Source organism: Macaca thibetana, chromosome 1 (assembly GCF_024542745.1).
Source record: "Macaca thibetana thibetana isolate TM-01 chromosome 1, ASM2454274v1, whole genome shotgun sequence".
Taxonomy (NCBI): Eukaryota; Metazoa; Chordata; class Mammalia; order Primates; family Cercopithecidae; genus Macaca; species Macaca thibetana.
This window is the reverse complement of record NC_065578.1, coordinates 76,717,069-76,738,600: the sequence shown is the minus strand read 5'-3', so window position 1 is coordinate 76,738,600 and position 21,532 is coordinate 76,717,069. Positions and strand designations below refer to the sequence as shown.

The 21,532-nt window shown below is 40.3% G+C and overlaps 1 protein-coding gene and 1 non-coding gene across 3 annotated transcripts in view; both read right to left on the bottom strand.

The window, feature by feature from the left end:
* Window positions 1-21,532, bottom strand: part of AK5 (adenylate kinase 5) — a 292,878-nt gene that overhangs the window by 143,941 nt on the left and 127,405 nt on the right. For both annotated transcript variants that reach the window (XM_050805099.1, XM_050805103.1), the window contains exons 7-8: window positions 14,173-14,263; window positions 6,955-7,031 (exon numbers count right to left, since the gene is read on the bottom strand). In XM_050805099.1, coding sequence (XP_050661056.1) covers window positions 6,955-7,031; window positions 14,173-14,263 — 168 coding nt within the window. The remainder of the gene's footprint in view (window positions 1-6,954; window positions 7,032-14,172; window positions 14,264-21,532) is intronic.
* On the bottom strand, window positions 4,329-4,390 carry LOC126944949 (U7 small nuclear RNA). The gene has a single exon (XR_007722242.1). It is a non-coding gene; the product is annotated as a U7 small nuclear RNA (small nuclear RNA).

Here is a 21,532-nt window from a genome sequence, read left to right as displayed (position 1 = left end):
ATATTCAGTTCTGTTTTTTCAGTCTTTCCCTTTGTTTTTCAGTCTTGAAAGTTTCTATTGTCATATCCTGAAGCTCAGAGATTGTCTCCCCAGCCATGGGCAGTCTATTAAATGTACCCATCAAAGGCATTCTTCATCTCTATTACAGTGTTTTTGATCTGTAGAGTTTCTTTTTGCTTCTGTGTTAGAATTCCCTTCTCTGCTTACATTATCCATTTGTTCTTACATGTTGTCTACTTTTTATCATTAAAGTCTTTGGCATATTAATCATAGTTTAAAAAAATTCCCATCCTGGGCAACACAGCAAGACTCATCTACACAAAAAATAAAATTAGCCAGGCATAGTGGTATACATCTGTAGTCCTAGCTACTCAAGAGGCTGAGATAAGAGGATTGCTTGAGCTGAGGAGCTCAAGGCTGCAGTGAGCTATGATCATGCCACTGCACTTCAACCCGGGCAACAGAGCAAAACTCTGTCTCTAAAAAATAAACTAAAATATTCCTGGTCTGATAATCCCACATTCCTGCCATATATGACTGGTTCTGATGCTTAGTCAGTCTATTCAAATAATGTTTTTTCCTTTTGACATACCTTGTAATTTTTCCTTGACAGATGGACATGATATACTGAATAAAAGGAACTACAGTAAATAACCTTTAGTAATGCTGTGATAAAGTATGGGGCCGGGGAATTGTTCTACAGTTCTATAATTAGGTCTCAGTTTTTTGGTGAGTCTGTGGCCCTGGACTGTGAACTTCGCCAGTGCTTCTCGATACTTCTTCTCCCTTTGGGTGGGACAGGATGGCTAGAGGGGGCTAGAGTTGGATTTTCTCTTGCTCTAGGAACGTTAGGCCCTGGTAAAATAGTTTCTTCTGAGGGTAGGCCCTGTTAAGAAGAACAGAATGCTTTAGCATATTTCAAAATGTTTTTTTTTTTTCCTCCCACTGCCAGAAGACTGAGGGGAATTTTTCCAGATATTCATTGCGAGGACCTGGCAAAGCTCCTGGAGGTAAAACTTACAGAAGTGTGGGGTCCCATGACTGGATCTCTCTGGGATTTTTAACTCTCATATTGTCCACACTGAACCTCCAGCTGTTGTCACTGTTCAGTGTTTCCAGCCCTGGTACAGGCTTCCACAGACGTTTTTGCTTGTGGGTTTCTGTTTGGGTAAGCTGTGATTCTCTGATTGTCTCTCCAATCTTTGGTGCAATGGTTTGTCCTGTAACCTCACTTCTCTGACAGATCTAAGAGTGATTGTTTATTTTTCCAGTTGTTCAGCTTTTTACTGGTTGTTAGGATAGAGCAGCAACTTCTAAGTGCCTCACATGCTGGTCCAGGAATCAGAAGTGCTCAGACAACTGGCATTCACTTAGTTGAAGAAGTGGTGGCCTCTGTCAGCTATAGAAGGCTATCTTGAAAAGTTCAGTCATATTTGAAGGAGGGAGGGTAGGGAACTCACATTTATGCAGCATTTGTTCTGTACAAGGTACCCTGCACTCCCTACCTCTGACAACAGTACTTCTTTTTTTTTTTTGAGATGGAGTCTCACTCTCAGGCTGGAGTGCAGTGGCGTGATCTCGGCTCACTGCAAGCTCTGCCTCCCGGGTTCATGCCATTCTCCTGCCTCAGCCTCCTGAGTAGCTGGGACTACAGACGCCCTCCACCATGCCCGGCTAATTTTTTGTTTTTGTTTTGTATTTTTAGTGGAGACAGGGTTTCACCATGTTAGTCAGGATGGTCTCGATCTCCTGGCCTCATGATCCACCTGCCTTGGCCTCCCAAAGTGCTGGGATTACAGGCGTGAGCCACTGTGCCCAGTCAACAGTACTTCTAAGTGGGATTGTCACCACCATTTTCTCGAAGGGAAAATTGAGGCTCAAAAGGGGCTCCGTAAGATAAAAACATCACATATTAAGTAGAAGAACTGGAATTCATGTTCTTGGCTTTAAACAAATGGGCATTTATTGAGCGTATGCCATATGCCAGGCTCCATGGCAGGCACTGAGGATACAGAGAGCAGAACAGAGTACCTGAAATGCAAGGTAACATTACACCACAGAGTATCACGGGCCCCCTGAGAAGGTGAACCAATCCTGTGACAAGAGAAGTGTTTCCCAGAGGGGAAGCTTGGTCCTGATGTTGCATGAGTAGAGGTCACATGAGACAGAAGCAATAGGGTTGGGGAAGCTTCCATATAGAGAAAAGGGACTGTGCAAACATGATCCATTGGAGGGAACTGAGAATGGCTTTGTGTGGCTGGAGCAGTCAGTGTGTTTTGATAACTGGCAATGGATGAGTTTGGAGAAAAATGTAGTGGTCATATTCAGATTTGAAAGTTTCTATGAATCTTCTAAGAGATTCCAGTTTAATTCTGAAATCGATGAAGAGCCAAGAAAAGTTTTAAGCCATGGAATGCCATGATTGTATGTGCTTTCAGGAAGATAATTTGATGGGTGAGCAGACTGAGGGAAGGAGACTGGTTAGGAGGCTGGCCCCATGGTCCCAGGGAGGAAGGCTGAGAGTGTGAACCAAAGCACGTGCAGTGGAGTGGGAGCAGCAACTCCTGCAGAGGAGAACTGAGTAGCTTCTGATCAAACTGATGTAGGAAGAGAGAGAAAGGAAGGAGGCTAGGAAGACGCCCTTGTGTCTGGCTTGGGCAGCTGGAGAATGGTGGTATCATTCACAGAAATAGGAAGAACAGAAGGGAGAACAGATTTTGTGGGGGAAGATGGTGAGCATGGTTTTGGACATGTTGAATTCAAGACGCACATGGGAAATCCAACTGGTGTTACTTAGTAGTCAGACATATGCAACAGGAGCTCACCAGGAAGCTCTAAGTGAAGTCAAAACCATGTGACTGAGCCTTTCATAGGAGAACATGTGCAGTTAGGAGAGAAGGGGCCATGGTCAGTATGCTGGCGAGTGTCCACAATGGACTGATGGAGAGGAGTTCAGCAAGGAAACCAAGAATGAATGAAGCGAGAACTAAGAGGGAGGGATCACATGGAGGCAGGTGCCGAGGCCTGTGGTTAGGAGCAGAAGCTTTGTGGCTGAGACTGGCTTGGTGCTCACCAAGCCCATTTCTCCCTTCCTGGGCACATAAATAAGCTCCATTTCTCAGCCTCTTTGCAACTAGGTAGAGCCAGTGACTAGGGTTGCTACTGAATGTGAGATGAGGTAATTTGCAATTAAATGCAGGTGAGTCTTCCTCAAGTTCTCCTTCCCATCCATTATCCCTTTGGAGGTCACATGTAAAAGGAACTCTGGAAGGAAAGTTCTCAGATTTTGAGTTTTATTAATTATACCAGCACAAACTACCCTATCTTTCCTGCTCTTGGCTCTGGAGTCACACAGCTGGATTTGAATCCTAGCTCTACCTTTTGAATCCTGGCTTTACCTCTTGTCAACCGTGTGACCTTGGGTAAACTTCTTAATTTCTCTGTGCCTCAGATTCCTCATCAGTAAAATTGGGATAATAATAATATAGTTGTCTGAGGATAAAATGAGGTAATAAATATGAAGCACACAGACCAGTATTAAAAGCTCTAGAAATATTGAAAGTTAACGGAAAGAATGTCAGGAATGGGGGAATGGTTCACGACAGGAGTCAAAGGCACCCTGCTGCCTATTTTTATACGACCTTTCAGCAAGAATGAATTTTACATTTTTAAATGGTCAAAATAAATGACATGAAAATTATATGGAATTTGAATTTCAGTATCCACAAATAAAGTTTTACTGCAACAAAGCCACATTCATTTACATATTGTTATGGCTGCTTTTGCTCAACGATGGCAGAGTTTGAGTAGATGCAACAAATACCATATGGGCCTACAAAGCCTAAAATATTTACATTATCTGGTCCTTTGCAGAAGAAGTGTGGTGATCCCTAGTATACAGTGTCAAATGCAGCAAAGGTCAAGAAAGATAACTAAAAAGGGTTAACTGGAATTGGCAAAAGATTACTAGCGATCTTGTTAACGGCTTTATTGGAGTGGGGAAAGTGGAGAATAGATTTTGGTGCCAGGCAAATCAAAGTTTGATTCCTGACTCTACAGCTTGCTAGCTTTATGGTCTTGGGAAGTCAGCTAACTTTTGTGAGCTTCAGTTTCCTTGGCAGTAAATTAGGGATTAACAGAGCTTACTTCCTGACTTATTGTAAGGATCAGCAATAATGCATGTAAACCATAAAACACATTCCTGGTTTAGAATAGGTGCTAAATAAATGCAAGCTTTTGTTTCATTTAATCTGCTGCAAACAAAATTGTCATTCCTTTATAGGAATTGCATTTTCACTTTTTAGTTTTTTAAAAGAATTTTTTTTTTTCTGGGCTTTCCAGCAAAAACTAGAAAACCTGCTAGACAAATTCTAAAAGAGCTGTAACACTATATTTTCACTTTTAATATTTTAGTTTTCTCTTCCATCTTCTGATGATATATGTTATATTTTAAGTCACTGCTCAAATCTCACCTCTTTAATGAGGGCATACCATTTAATACAGACCATCCTGACTAATGCGGTAATCTGTTCCTCCCCCAGCATTCCTAACCCCCTTACCCTGTTCTACTTTCTTTTCTCATAGAGTTTATCACCTCTGACAGTCTAGAAAACTGACTAATTTACTATGTTTATTGTTTACTCTCTGTCTTCCCCACTCTGATGTTAACTCCTTGCCACAACAGCCCTTGTTTGTTTTACGTAATTATATTCTAAGTGCCTAAACAGAAACTGTTACACAGTCGGTGTCCAATTAATACTTGTTGAATGACTAAATGAAAAAAGAATAGATGAGGATTTTAAAAAATCCTGCTCAGGACTGGATATGTTCCTTCTATCTTGGGACTGGGACTTGTCTTATTCATCTCTGTAAAATTCTCAACTGTTATCTGTTAAAATATAACCTTGGCTCCATCCCCTCCATTCTCTCGTTCTGGAATTCCTTTTAGAATATGTTGAACCAATCATTTTATCCTCGATGTCTCCTAAGTTCTTTCTCATATTTGACAACTATTTAGCTCTGTGTTTTATTCTATGGCAATTTCCTCTACTCTATCATTAAGTCCCTTTTTAGCTGCATCTAGTCTACTATTCAACTGTTAATTGAATTTCTATTTCAATGACAATATTTTTGTATGTGCCTATAATGCCTGTTTCTTCCCTTTTTCTTTCTTCTTTTCCATTTGTTCATGTATTTGTTTCATGGCTTCTAATCTTCCCTTTCAATATTTTGGATATCCTTATACTATGATTTCTTTTAGATTTTTCTGTTCTTTCTAGTTCTTGGGGATGTGGAGTCTTCCATTTCTTTAACTAGCTGACTTCCTTGTTGTGGATCATTTCTTTGTGCAGTCTGTAATTTTAGATTGTAAGTAGTTGTTTTGCATTAGCCTCTGCTGGGGTCTTATGGGTCTGCAACTGAAAAGGCTCCCAATACATATCATTGAATGGCCTGTCTTTGGAGGCTAGGATGGAAAGCAGTACATTGTGGCAGAGGCAGTACAACCTCTTTCTTTTGTAAATTGCCCAGTCTTGTGTATGCTAGAGAATGTGCCCTAAATTCACATCCCTACTGTGAAACTATTTATATAACCTTGGGTAAATTACTCTTCTAGTCCCTATTTTTTTGTCTGTGATATAGAGATAATAATTCCTACTTTCTAGAGATGTTGTGAAGAATTCGTGAGTTAATATAAGAAACTCAGCACAACATTTTGCATGTAGTAAGTGCTTAATAGATGTTAAAAATTACTATAAACATGTGTAGCTATTCTAGCACGTGCCAACATCATCTCCTTTCTTTGTGCTATAAGGAAAGAACTTTATACTCAAGAAAATAGCTTCTGAATATGTATATGAAATATACAGCCAGCCATTACATGGGGACATTGGCCAGATCTGTTTGCTTTACTTGTGATGAATATTAGTTAAAGATGGGAACAAAACCTCCCCCAAGAACATGTTCACTTGGCTTTTAGCCATTGCTGAGTAGCACTGATGAGAGGCAGAAGAAAGTTTTGTACATTTTTCTTTTTTAAAAATAAAGCCTAATTAGGGGGTTGGCTCATTTGCCAACTATTTTGGTTCATTACAGCAGAGAGAGTTCTTCTGCTGAGAGGAAAATGACCCAGAAAAATGTCTTCAGTTTTATTCAAAGAGAAAATGTATTTAACTTATTGGCTGTGCTTTCCTTGGTCATCATTCCCTTCCACAGGTTAGTGATATGGTTTGGCTCTGTGTCCCCACCCAAATCTCATCTTGTAGCTCTCATAATTCCCACAAGTTGTGGGAGGGAGCCAGCGGGAGATGACTGAATCATGGGGGCGGGTCTTTTCCATACTGTTCTGATACTGAATGGGTCTCACAAGATCCGATGGTTTCAAAATCAGGAGTTTCCCTGCACAAGTTCTCCATTTGCCTGCTGCCATCCATGTAAGACGTGACTTGCTCCTCCTTGCCTTCCGCCATGATTGTGAGGTCTCCCCAGTCATGTGGAACTGTGAGTTCTCCATTAAACCTCTTTCTTTTGTAAACTGACCAGTCTCTGGTATGTCTTTATCAGCAGCTTGAAAATGGACTAATACAGTTAGCAATAAAATAGCAGAGCCCTGAACCTGTAGCTGATGCTCAGTAAATATTATTAGTTTATTAGTGGGAAGGCTTAGAGACACAGGCAAATTCTTGGGCAAGAGTACCTCATTTCTATCTCGTTAACTTTCGATGATAAAACCTTTCTTTAATTCACTGTGTTTTGGATCTTTGGATAAGGGAGTATCAAAAAGCCAAACTTAGTGAATGAAAGCTGTAGACTACTGTAATTTATCACGTAATATGTTATCAGTTATCTGTATATATTTCACAAAATGTGTTTTTATAATTCAAATTTTCATAAAACATTTACAAAGGTTCAACTTAAAAACATTTAAATAAAGAACTATTTTTAGATTTTAATTACCTGATCTTCATAATCAGATCCTGTATCAATGATCTCTCCTGTGTCCAATATCATCGAAGGATCAAGGTCACTTGAACCTAAGATTAGGAAAGAAAAGATAAGTGGATGGAGGTTGTCATGTATGTTTCTAAAGCAAACCGTCTCTCACTAGGTTTCCATATTTTCCTGTGTTACATTAAATTCACAAATATTTCTGGACTCTTCTCATCTGCCAGGTACAATGTTTTGCTGGAGATTGAAAATGCAGAGACTCTGGACACTCTCTGCATCCTTAAGAAGAAGAAAATACTGTGAGGAAGAATAATTTATCAACAAGAGGTTATTACTAAAGGTTCAGCAACCCGAGAGAGAGCTACTAATTCTGACTAGTAGTAGAGATGACGGTGGAGTTAATTAAGATTCTTCATCAGGTACTAATCTATGATCCTGAATTTTGACGGTAAATGCAGGTTGTCCAGGAGGGGGAGCAGTTTCAGGATTTGCAATAACAATGGAAGTAGAAGGAACACCATGAGCAAAGTACAGAGTGGGAGGAGAGTAAGGGGCTTCCAGAAATAGGAAGGGCTAAGTTTGCTTACTCCATGAAAACTTGAGTTTTTCCTCAAGCCTTCAGGTCATCTTAGTTGCTGAAGGTAAGAAAAATCAGGTTAACTTAATGTATGAATAGAGAGATTATTTCCCTTAGGTACTACAGGTTTCATTAAATCACTCACCCATTAATCCCCAAGGCTCAGACTTAAACTGGTAATTTTTACAGTGGGACTTCTGAAGCACAACTGATTCATCATTCTTATTTAATAACTCTTTCCTGCTGGGAAATATATATCATCTAACTACCCAGAAAGACTGAATTCAGTGCTGCCCATAAAATATTATATATCCTGTGAAAAAACATTGTTTCACTGTAAACTTGGCCTTGGCAAATAATTCTTAGTCAGAATATGCAATGAGTAATGCATAATGAATATAAATTTTTTAAAAATGTTAAGCATCTCATACACTTCTCAGATATAGACCTGTCCCCGATGTTGCTTTCATATTTTCTTTCAAAATGAGTCGGGATATGTCCTTACACAGTCTTTTCTCATCTCTTCTCTTTTTTCTCCCTTCTCTTCTCTTATCATTGTCCCTGCTGTCTACCAACTTGACAAAGTAATAGCCATTACAATGCCAGTGTTTACTGTGTTTATGTCTTTACATTTTTTTAAAGGATGACAAAGTTTTTCAAAATGGACATATTAAACCATCAAACCACTTTGGAAAAGTAATCATAGAGTTGCCACTAAGAGTTGCATAAGTGTGTTCAGAACAACGCTAGGTGATGCTAGTCACACTGTCAGCACAGCCCTTGCCAGACCACTGTTCATAAGGTGGTTGCTAGAATGGAGTTGGCAAGAATATCCACCATGCTGTTAACAGAGATCACAAGGGAGAGGTGGGAAGCTTTAATTTACATACATATTTTGAAATTAGTGGGATTATATATAATTTTTCTACCTTTGAACTTTTGGTACTTTTTTTCAAATAAAGAATTTTGCAAGATGTATCTTGGGGCCAAAATACTTGGCTGTCTTAAAGCCCAGTTTGAAGGTCAGTTTGCACTTATGTTGTGAGGCAGTAAGCATCAGAAAAAAAAAAATATATATATATATATATTTTTATACATTATATTTTTATATATATATTATATATATAATATAAGATAATAGACATTTTAGAACTATCAGATCGGTGCAAAAGAAATTGTGTTTTTTGCCATTACTTTCAATGTATATTTCACAGAATCCCACTTCTCATTTTAGAAAAGAGGAAAATGAGATGCAGAGAAGTTAGAAAACTTGGCCTACGTCATGTAGAAAGAGCCTGAGACCAAAGGCAGAGCCAGTAGCTCCTACTGTCTTTCTAACACACCATGCTGACTCCAAATTCTAAGCAGGGGCAATCAAAATGGGTTTATGGGTTTATACAGATCCCCCTTTTGCTACAGTGCTCTACAGGAAAGGACCTGGAGGAGCATACTGCCAAGTCTATGTGCTGAGAAGATGAGGAACAGTGAATAGTTGATGATGATGCAGGTCACAGGGTGGCTGTGGAAATGGAAGAATCAGAAGTGGAATTAAGGAGTCTCATTCAAGCTGGTAGCAATCAATGCTATTGACAGCATCATTAAAGATAACACAAATTTTAGCTGGCTTTCATTACTTGCACACTATGATTATTATCTGCCACTGACTAGTGGAAGTGGTGATAGCTATTGGATTCAAATGATACCTTTGCTTCACCTGTATTTACAGTGATTCATGCGGAGTGAGTACTGTGATTTGAACGTGAAATCTTATTAAACATAGAGCTGCTTTTAGTACCTGCGTCCTACTTATTTTATTTAATTAGAAACCATTCTTTCCATTGTTTTCAAAAAGGACAACGTGAAGGGCTCTTAAACAACTCAGTTAACAGATATTACACGTGAATACTTGAAAACACAGCAAGATAATTAGAAAACTACCTTCAGCAATGGTAGAATGAAAAGACCTTTGTTTAAAAGAAAGCTTCATGCTTATAAGTAAGAAGAGATTGGATTTCCTAATAAATTTTTTTTTTTCTTTTTTCGACGGAGTCTCGCTCTGTCGCAATAAAATGCTTTTCACAGGAATTATATTGTATCATCAGGGATGAAATTTCTTGAAACATTGTTACTCCTAGCAACAGTATTAATATATCATAGGAGGCAACAGACAAAGGATATCATTATCAGTTTGGATAATGATTGAATGGCTTTCATTTTCTTTTAGCCTTGGTTTCTGGGTTTGCTGGAAATAGGACCTTTAGTAACAGTCTAAGGTTTGACACACAAAATAGAGGGAAAATACAGACAAATGTACACATTACTGCCTTCTTTCATTGAATAATTTAACACATAAAACAACTGCAATGATCTCGTTACTCAAAAAAGACAGCAAAATTAGGATGTTATGAAAAAGTGATCATGTAGCTTTCATTTCCCCCTAGTTTGAATTTTTCAATTTCTTTTCATATTTAAAAATATTCTTTCTATAGATGACAGAGAAAGGTATGAGCTGAAATACAGAACTCCAGAGGAAGCACCCAGGGCTACCAGTTTTAGAATGGCCTTTGGAAATATTATTTTCAAGTTGTCTCCTTAAATTTCAGTGGGAAGATGATACAAATTGGCTTTAGAGGTATCAGAGGCTAACCATATGACTTTCTGGGACAACATTTCATATGTTTTTCCTCCTAGTGGATTTTTTTTTTTTTTTTTTTTTGGAGACGAAGTCTCGCTCTGTCGCCCAGGCTGGAGTGCAGTGGCTGGATCTCAGCTCACTGCAAGCTCCGCCTCCCGGGTTTATGCCATTCTCCTGCCTCAGCCTCCCGAGTACCTGGGACTACAGGCGCCGCCACCTCGCCCGGCTAGTTTTTTGTATTTTTTTAGTAGAGACGGGGTTTCACCGGGTTAGCCAGGATGGTCTCAATCTCCTGACCTTGTGATCTGCCCGTCTCGGCCTCCCAAAATGCTGGGATTACAGGCTTGAGCCACCGCGCCCGGCCAGCCTCCTAGTGGATCTTTAACTGCAAGTTGTAGGAAAATCCTCCTCCCACTTTGAGTACCCCATAAAGACACTCTTACAATTGCAGAGCTTCTTAAGCAGTGAAGGGTGTCTGTGAATAAAACTCCTCCAACCCTTAAACTGCACCCTCTGCAGAAAGCAGTTTCTCCCTTGTCCTGTCTCTCGCAGGGTAGCTTACAGTTTAATTTTCGTTAACAGTTTCGTTATAGTTTAATTTTAACGAAAATTAAACTGTAAGGGTTGTGTTTCATCTCTGAATCTAAGAACAAAACTTAGAAGGTACATGCGTTCAATGCATATGTACCAAATGAGTAAAAATGAAAGGACACGTCCACTTTACCTTTACAGTTCTTGCTCTCATTGATCCACGCTACAAACATTAAATGTCTCCTGTAAGTGCCTGACCTGCATTAAGCACTGACAGTCCAGCTCGAATTCCACAGGCATGGAAAGGGTTCATTACAATGTGTGGGAAGAGCACTGTATTTACTTGGAAAAATATCCTGATGGTATTTGGGACGAGAACTCTTTGAGGGATCTGGGTGTTGGTGGGCTGTCCTGGGTAAGAAGGGGAAGCAGGGAGGTTTTCAGTTACTCCAGGACAGGGTTGGGGCAGGGAGGAAGGCAGAGAGGGAGAAGACAGCAGAAGTAGACCCAGGAAAAGGGGGAAAAGTTGTATTGTGTAAGATGTGGTTTCTTCCCATGGGCCCTCAAATCCACCGCAAAGACAGGAACTCACAAATAGCCTTTTCAATGTGAAAGCCACATACTTTGCACACAGAAACCATTTATTCTTCAGGACAATCCTCTGGGGTAGCTGCTATTATTATCCCCTCTTTATAGATAAGGAGATGGAGGCCCAGAGCAGTTGAGTGATGCAGCCAGATGGCTTTGCTAGTAAGTGTTAGTGGAGGGCTCCATCGAGGGGGAGACACTGCAGACAGGCCTTGAAGAAGCCGACCATCAGAGCAATGGTAGTCTCTAAGAAAAGTCCTGGTACACCTGTGGGTCACAGGGTGCTATTCAAGGGCCTAATCTAGTCTGGGGTGGGGTCTGAGGAAGTCTCCTTGAGAAAAACACCACGTTTACCCTGAGGCACAAAATAGAATCTGGCCAGGTGCAGGATGGGGCTCTATGGGGTTGGGAGAGTGAAGGGATGCAAATGAGGAGAGGCGTTTTCTAAGCAGAGAGAAGAGCAGGTGGAAATTGCCTAAGGCAGGAAGGAACTTGAGATATTCAGGGAACTGGGGGAAGCTGGTGCCGGTGACATGGGGGAGGTGATGTTGTTGCAGTAACAGGACCACTGCAGGAAAGAAAAGGATTTTGGGGCTTTCTTCCGTGCTAAGGGTACCGGTGGCCAGCCTGCAGGTGTCATTGAAGGTTTTTTTGTTTGTTTGTTTGTTTGTTTGTTTGTTTCAGAAAGGCAGAATGATTAGAGCTGCATTCTGTGAAGATCCCCATGGCAGCAGGAGATTCATGACAGACAGGAGAGGCCAGGGATGAGGAATGACAAAGCGTTTGGTGACTGCGGTGGGAATAGAGACAAAGGTTTGGATTCCCAAGGTGCCCCCGCGGAATGATGATCAGTGTGGAGTGTGAGGGCAAGAACGCTTCTGCCTGGCTCCCCGGAGAAAGGTCGAGGTGAGAGAAAGAGAATTGGATGCCATTCATAGGAGGCGATATGGGAGCTGTGGAGCAGCTGAGATTCTGCAGAAAGAGACTTGAGAGAGAAAAAAACAGTGGAGGGACCAAACCTGGAGGCTGACAATTCACAGAGCAGAGGCCATGGATATGGCTTACTTATTGAGTGAGTCATCAACAGGAGATTTCACCATTGTTCCTTAACAGTGACAGTACCCTGGAGCTACACAGTATCTGCCTCCTGTAGGGGAGGCACCCTTTACTTCTAGTTTACCGCACTTTATTCACCAAGGGCTGTTTTAGAGGAAACAGTTTTATTCTAAGGCTGAAGCAGAAACCAGCTTTCAGGAGGTCTCAGGGGCGGAAGAGTTAGCGGGAGTTGAGGCTGTAAGCACAGAGTCTTCTGTTTATGAGCTCTGAGGTACACAGAGGAGAAAGTAGACACCTGGAAACTGCCGCTAAGGCTCAGGCACTATGCACTTGACCAAGGGGACCTAAAGAGAACGAGGATGCAGCACCTGTCCTCAGGCAGTTTCCTATTGGTACAAAAACCAGCACAGTTGCATCACCGCAGGGCACAAGGCTCTCTAGTGGAGAAACATCACACAGTGCTGGGCGTCCCAAAGAAGGGGCGGCTTAAATCAGCCCATCCATCCCACTGCATTAGCAAACTGAGGATATCTAGCAGTTAGATATTTGGCGTTAGAGGTAGTCATTTCTTTCTTTTTTTTTTTTCAGACGGAGTCTCGCACTGTTGCCCAGACTGGAGTGCAGTGGCGCGACCTAGGCTCACTGCAAGCTCTGCCTCCCAGGTTCACGCCATTCTCCTGCCTCAGCCTCCCGAGTAGCTGGGACTACAGGCGTCTGCCACCGCGCGCGGCTAATTTTTTTTTGTGTGTGTTGTTAGTAGAGATGGCATTTCACCGTGGTCTCTATCTCCTGACCTCATGATCCGCCTGCCTCAGCCTCCCAAAGTGCTGGGATTACAGGTTTCTAAAGCATCTTCTAAATAAAATATTAACTTGAAAAGCACAGGAGTCATAGTATTTTTCAGAACAGCTGTAGTCATGTTTTCATAATCTTACATGATTCTCAATATTTCATCTTTCCTGCAATAGGCCAACTTTTTATAAATCTCATCAGAAAGTTAGGCAGATGAGTTTACATCAGTTACCTGTGTTCTGTGGGTCTGCCCAGAAAGATTACCATCTTACTCTTGTAATTCTGTCTCTCTTTGAAGCTACCGTTAGGTGATTTAAAATGTTAAGTGTTTAGCCTTTTCTCTTTACGGCCCCAAGCTTTTGGTCTTTACCCTTTGAGGTCGTTACTCAGAAGAAAGAAGGTCAGGACTGAGACTAAGATTGGAGAGTCATCCACATGGAATTGATTTTGAAGCCACATGTGACAATGAGTTGACTCAGCGTCAGAGTATGGAAAGAATGAGAGGAGGGTCAGGACAGAACCATGAGTATTGCCTACATTAGGAAGTATGATTACCCTACATCAGTATCCAAGGTCAAAGTTCCAGGCAAGAGCACGTAGGAAGAGAAGAGGTAGGGTCACACAGGAGCTGTGGGTTGGAATGGGAGTGGCTACCAGATCGGAGGGGATGCTTTATTCAGGCAATGAGGGAGAAACCTATCATATGAGTTAGGGGGTCCTGGAGATACTGTAAATTTTAATTGTTGTACAAAGTATGGGTGAGGTTAGATATTTTTCTATTATAGTAACATAAGCCCTATGTTACATTGTGACTACCTGGTAATTTATGTGTGCAATGACTGGAAGAAAAGCAGCAACTATAAGGAACAGATTTATAGCCCTTCGTCTCCACTTTGTTTTGTCCTTTTATTTTTACACCAGAAAGTATGAGACTTTGTCATCCTTCAAACCTTGCAGCAGTTTGTTGAGCTTCATCCATTAATACAAAGCTGCAGACATTTGGCAGGTGATCACGGCATACTATTGTCTAAAGGACACAGTGACTTACCTGCTGCAGCCTCCTTGTTTGGAAACAACTTGTTGTCAACTGCCATGCTGATGTCATAGAACACCTCATCCTCATCACGGTCGGCATCAAACTAGGGGAAATCAGGACAGACAAGTTTGGAATGTGAGAATGCACAAATTAGTTAATTCAAAAATATAATGAGCATCCATCACACAACTGTATCTCTAATGAAGCAGAACAACAGGAATTAAAGCATTTGAGTCTTTAATCAGACATTTAGAGGGTTTTAAGCCCAGACCTCCTATCGAACAGAGAAGAGTATTAGGGAGTAAATGTACAGTCACTTATGGTTAAAAAAATGTGTAATGTTTTCTTAATTTATGGGGTACATTTGGAAAAAATAACTGAAATTTACCTTGTGGCTTTCTGACTTCATTTTTCTAATTTGAAAAACATGAAAATATATAGTTCTAAATAGTAAGAGGAAAGATGTTCTAACCTTATTGTTTAAAAATAAAACAAAATGAAACAACAAAGAAAAAACAACAAAGAGGCTGGGCGCAGTGGCTCACCCCTGTAATCCTAGCACTTTGGGAGGCCGAGATGGGCAGATTGCTTAAGGCCAGGATTTCGAGACCAGCCTGGCCAACATGGCAAAACCCTATCTCTACTAAAAATACAAAAAAATTAGCCAGGAATGGCAGCACATGCCTGTAGTCCTAGCTACTAGGGAGGGTGAGGCACGAGAATCACTTAAACCCGGGAGGCAGAGGTTGTAGTGAGCCAAGATGGCACTGCTATACTCCAGCCTGGGGGACGGACTGAGACTCTTGTCTCCAAAAACAACAACAACAACAACAACAACAACAACAACACCTCCAAACCAAATTTCAGATACTATACTAGATACAGTATTATAGATGTAGTCTATGGATTCTACGGATTTAGATGTAACAAAAATTATAGATTTAAATATTTATTTTACCATTCTCTAAAATTTACAAAATTTTAAATATCTTAAAATGACATAGTTATATTTATGAATTCGCTATTTTCTGAGTTTTTCAGTGGTTTGTTAACACATTTTTGTCTCTTTAGTTTTTAAAAATAGCTTTACTATGACAAAAACAAGCAATGCAGAAAAGACTCCCTATTCAATAAACAGTGCTGGAATAACTGACTAGCCATATGCAGAAGATTGAAGCTGAACTCCTTCCTTACACCATATACAAAAATGAACTCGAGATAGATTAAAGACTTAGATGTAAAACCCAAAACCATAAAATTCCTGGAAGACAACCTAGGCAATACTATCCTGGACATAGGAATGGGCAAAGATTTCATGACAAAGATACAAAAAGCAATAGGAACAACAGCAAAAATTGACAAGTGGGATCTAATTAAACTTGAGAGCTTCTGCACTGCTAAAGAAACTACCAACAGAGTAAACAGACAACCTACAGAAAATATTTGCAAACTATGCATCTGACAAAGGTCTACTATCCAGCATCTTAAAAAGAACCTAAACAAATTTACAAGAGTAAAACAAATACCCCTATTAAAAATTGGGCAAAGGACATGAACAGACACATCTCAAAAGAAGACATACATGCAGTCAGCAAGCATATGAAAAAAAAGCTCAATATCACTGATCATTAGAGAAATGCAAATCAAAGCCACAATGAGATACCATCTCATACCAGTCAGAATGACTATTACTAAAAAGTGAAAAAATAACAGATAGTAGTGAGGTTGTGTTGGTGGGAGTGTAAATTAGTTCAACCATTGTGGAAGGCAGTACAGCAATTCCTTGAAGAATAAAAGCAAAACTACTATTTGACCCAGCAATCCCATTACTTGGTGTATACCTGGAGGAGTATAAATCATTCTCCCACAAAGACACACGCACGCGAATCTTCATTGCAGCGCTATTCACAATAGCAAAGGCATAGAATCAACCTAAATGCCCATCAATGACAGACTGGAAAAAGGAAATGCAGTACATATACACCATGGAATACTATGCAGCCATAAAAAAGAATGAAGTCATGTCTTTTATGGGAACACGGATGGAACTGGAGGTCACTGTCCTTAGAAAACTAATGCAGGAACAGAAAACCAAATACCACATGTCCTCACTTGTAAATGGGAGCTAAATGATAAGAACTTATGAACACAAAGAAGGAATCAATAGACACTGGGGTTTACTTGAGTGGGGAGAGTGGGAGGAGGCAGAGAAACAGAAAAGATAACTATTAGATACTGGGCTTAATACCCGGGTGATGAAATAATATATATAACAAACCTCCATGACATCTGTTTACCTATGTAACAAACCTTTACATGTGTCCCCATACCAAAAATAAAAAGAAAAAAGAAAAAAATAAATAACATGACAAACAAAAATAAAATAGCTTTACTGAGTTCTGAGTGATATACAATGAACTGCACATATTTAAAGTATGCAGATTATAAGTTTTAAAAATTGACAAGTGGGACCTAATTAAACTGAAGAGCTTTCGCAGAGCAAAAGAAACTACCAACAGAGTAAACAGACAACCTACAGAATGAGAGAAAATATTCACAAACTACACATCCAACAAAGCCCGCCTCGGCCTCCCAAAGTGCTGGAATTGCAGGCGTGAGCCACCGCGCCCGGCCCAAAGGTCTAATATCCAGAATTTATAAGAAACTTAAACAATTCAACAAGCAAAAAACAAATAACCCTATTAAAAAGTGGGCAAAAGACATAAACACTTCTCAAAAAAAGACTTGAAAAAATGCTCCACATCATTAATCATCAGATAAATGCAAATCAAAACCACAACGAGATACCGTCTCACACCAGTCAGAAGGCTATTATTAAAAGATACAAAAAAAAGATGCTGCAGAGGCTGCAGAGAAAAGGAAATGTTTTTACTATCAGTAGGAATACAAATTAGTTCAGCCACTGTGGAATGCAGTTTGGGGATTTCTCAAAGAACTTAAAACAGGTTCTTTGACCATTTGACCCAGGAATTCCATTACTGGGTATATATCCAAAGAAAATAAATCATTCTACTAAAAAGACAAATGCACTCATATGTTCATTACAGCACTATTCACAATAGCAAAGACGTGGAATCAGCCTGGGTCCCCAACAATGGTGTACTGGATAAAGAAAGTATGGTACATATACATCAGAGAATAAGACGCAGCCATAAAAAAAGAAAGAAATCATGTCCTTTGCAGCAACATGGAAACATCTAGAAGCCATTATGCTAAGTGAATTAGCACAGAAGCAGAAAACCAAATACCACATGTTCTCACTTATAAGTGGAAGCTAAACACTGTTTACACAGGGAGATAAAGATGAGAACAACAGACACTGGGGGCTGCTAGAGAGGGGAGGGAAGGAGGGGGATGAGCTTTGAAAAACTACCTATTGGGTACTGTGTTCACTACCTGGGTGATGGCATCAATCGTACTCTAAACTTCAGCAGCATGCAACATACCCAGGTAACAAATCTGCACAGGTACCCCCAAATCAAAATAAAAGTTGAAATTATATTTTAAAAGACAAATTATAAGTTTTGACATGTGTATACACCCGTGAAACCATCATAAAAATAAAAATTGTTAACATACTATCACCCCCCAAAGACTCCTCTTGTCCCTTTGGAATCCCTTTTCCTTCTCTTCTCCCCAGGTAACCATTTATGTGCTTTCTGTAACTACAGATTATTTTGCAAATTCTAGATTTTACATAAAATGAATAATACAGTATGTAATTTTTTTTGTCTGCGTTCTTTCACTCAGCACTATTATTCTGAGATTCATCAATGTTGTTATATCCTTAGTTAATTCCTTTTCATTATTCATTAGTATTCCATTGTGTGGATATATTGTTAAGCCCAACCTGGATATCCTTCATCTCACACATTGTAGTTTTCAACTCCAAATATTTGATTTGAGCCTTTAAAAAAAATTTTCCATGTCTCCATTTAAGCTTTTGAACATCTGAAATATACTTACAGTTACTTTTAATGTCTTTCTCTGTTAATTCTAACATTTGTGTCAGTTCTGAGTCAGTTTCGGTTTTTTTTTTTTTTTTTACCTCATTATGGGGTATATTTTCCTGTTTCTTTGCATGCCTGCTAATTTTTTCTGGATGCCAGACATTTACAATTTGACCTTGTTGGATGCTGGATATTTTTGTATTTCTATAAATATTCTTGAGCTTTGTTCTGGAATGTAGTTTAGTTACTTGGAAACAGTTTCATCTTTCAGGTATTGCTTTTAAGATTTGTTAGGTTGGATCAGAGCAGTGTTTAGTTTAGGGCTAATTATTCCCCACTGTTGAGCAAAGCCTCTCCCCAGTGTTTTGTGAATTATAAAGTTTCCCAGTCTGTCTGAAGGACACTGGCACTACTCCAAGCCTGGTGTGAGCACCAGGTACTGTTTCCTCTAATCCTTTTGGATGTTTTTTTTTTTGTTTTTGTTTTTTTTTTTCCTCAGCATCAGGCAATTTCCTCATGTGCATGCAAAAGAGCTTGGATTTGAATTTGGGATGACTGACACTTTTGTATCCTACCAGGTGGCATAGGATCAATATAGTAAGACAAAGGCAGGCGTTCTCCTCCAGTAAGTGTTAACACAGCCCTTCTGTCTAAAAGCAAGGGGAGAAAACCAGGCAATCATTAGGACAGACACAAAGTGGCCACCGAATATCTGATTAGGCCCTCTGCATATTTCCAGAGTTATCTGTGCATCTCTCTCATCTCTGATACTTTTTTCTTGCAACTGTAGCCACCTTGATTTCTTGGACTCTCAGCTCCATCTCCTCAACTCCTGGAGTCCACCAGCCTCCAAAGGGTTTCCTTTTTCCTGCACTGTGGCCTGGAAACATCTCCAGGCTCTGAAGCAATCACAGGGCTCACTGCATTTATTTCCCTTCTACCAGGGACCACTTCATTGCTTGATGTCCAGTGTCTTGAAAACTGTTTTCTTAAATAGGTTTTCTTCTGTTTATTTTTTTGACTGTTTCATGTGGAAAAGAAAAATCTAGTCTTTTTTATTCCAACTTGGTGAGAGGTGGAAGCCTCAACCCTTTAGCTTTTATTCTTATTTATTATTATCTTGAAGATATTTCAGAATATTTAAGTAATTTATTCCTTTATGTTTTCCTACTGAACTATTTCATTATTTGGGAAAAGCTAGTGAGGGAAAAGCTAAGTTAGAAAGTTATTTCCCTACCTCCCTTTGTACTGTTAAAGCACGTCTGTATAATGCTTCAAAGTGCTTTCACTATGTCACATCAACCCCTGGGAAAGGTGAGGCAGACAGTGTTATTTCTACTGTATTTTTTTTTTCCAGAGGTTGCTAATTTCTTTATTTTTTTTCTTAAATAAAATCAATTAATGTCCATTATAAAAGCTTTAAATCCACAGTAGGGTAAAAATAGAATGTTTGGGAACTCTTTGCACTTCCCTCATCTAGTTCTACTCCACGGAATTAACAGTGGTTAATATTTTCCTGTTTATCCTTTCAGAACTCCATATGATCAGTGAGAATGGTGTTATATAAAACATCTCAGCCAGGCACAGTGGCTCACGCCTGCAATCCCAGCACTCTGGGAGGCCAAGGTAGAAAGATCGCTTGAGGGCAGGAGTTCGAGACCAGTCTGGGCAACAGAGCGAGACCCCCATCTCTTACGTCTTTCCTTATGCTTTTCCTTGGACATTTCTTTATTGTATTTCTTCCTCTTTTTACAAAACCTTTGACTTATCTGTTTATATGTAATGCCAAATTCAAATGAGAGTGCTAGGCTCTCTTGTATTGTGGGGTACTTGTTTAATTTAAACTTTGCCTGGAGAGTGTCCATGAGGGATTTGCTGACTAGTCTTTTCTTGAGCTATTGTTCCTCATTTTCCCTTTTCCTTTCTTTTTCCTGTTCAACTTCCAGCTCCTATTCCATGTCCTCTCCTTTTTCTCCTCTCTTTTCACCTGCTTCTCCTCCTCCTCTCTATTTCTGCTTTCCCTTTCGTTCATATTCACTGTAATTTCTATTTGATTGCTCTGGATTTTGATCCCAAGGCATAGCCGGTTGTTTCTATATAACAAGGTCTGTGGAATAAAATGAAGCCCAACTTTTTAATTATGTGAAGTTATCACCATCTTCCAGCCCTTGCTGATTTAGGCTCGTGATTGTCTTGCTTTGGGTCTTCTCTCTTACAGGCTCTGTTTTATTTTTATTTATTTTTTGAGATGGAATCTCATTCACTCTGCTGCCCAGGCTGGAGTGCAGTGGTGCCATCTCAGCTGACTGCAACCTCTGCCTCCCAGGTTCAAGCAATTCTCCTGCATCAGCCTCCCGAGTGGCTGGGACTACAGGCACGTGCCACCACACCTGGCTAATTTTTGTAATTTTCGTGGAGATGGGGTTTCACCATGCTGGTCAGGCTGGTCTTGAACTCCGGCCTTAAGTGATCCACTTGCCTTGGCCTCCCAAAGTGTGGGGTTACAGGTGTAAGCCACCATGCCCGGCCTGTTTGATTTTTAGAAATAAAAAAATTATCAGCACCAGATGGTTTTACCCCAGGAAAGTCTTGAATTATCAGGGGCTTCTGAAATATCAGGAGCTCTCTCCACCTTGAAAAACTTTCTTTTCACACTTCCTGGACAGAAATCCTTTCCTGGATTTCCTTCTAAGTCAATGGCTGCTCCTTCAAAGGTTTCTTTATTGCTCCTCTTTCCCCTGCCACTCTCTGACCCTCCTTATTTCTACTTTATAGGTAAGGAAATATTTACCCAGAGATTTTATGACCTTCTCAAGTCATACAGCTAATAAGCAGAAGAGTTAGGACTTGAACTTGGGATGACTGACACCTTCCTCCTACCACATGGCATACGATCATTACAGTCAGACAAATACAGCCAGTCTGCTCCAGTATGTGTTAACACTGCCCTCCTGTCTGAAAGCAAGGGGGAGAAAAGCAGGGACTGTTAGGGAAGATACAAGGTGGCCACAAAGGTACAGTGAGTGCCGTCTCAATGCACTGCTTTTCACATCCACATGTGCTGGCTGTTTGTCTTTTCAGATACCTGTTAGTTACCATCAGTCTGGGGCAATATCTACTAAGAGGCGGCCAGGCACGGTGGCTCATGCCTGTAATCCCAGCCCTTTGGGAGGCCGAGATGGGCAGATCACAAGGTCAGGAAATCGAGACCATCCTGGCTAACATGGTGAAACCTCGTCTCTACTAAAAACACAAAAAATTAGCCGGGCGTGGTGGCAGGCGCCTATAGTCCCAGCTACTTGGGAGGCTGAGGCAGGAGAATGGCGTGAACCTGGGAGGCGGAGTTTGCAGTGAGCCGAGATTGCCCCACTGCACTCGACAGAGCGAGATGCCATCTCAAA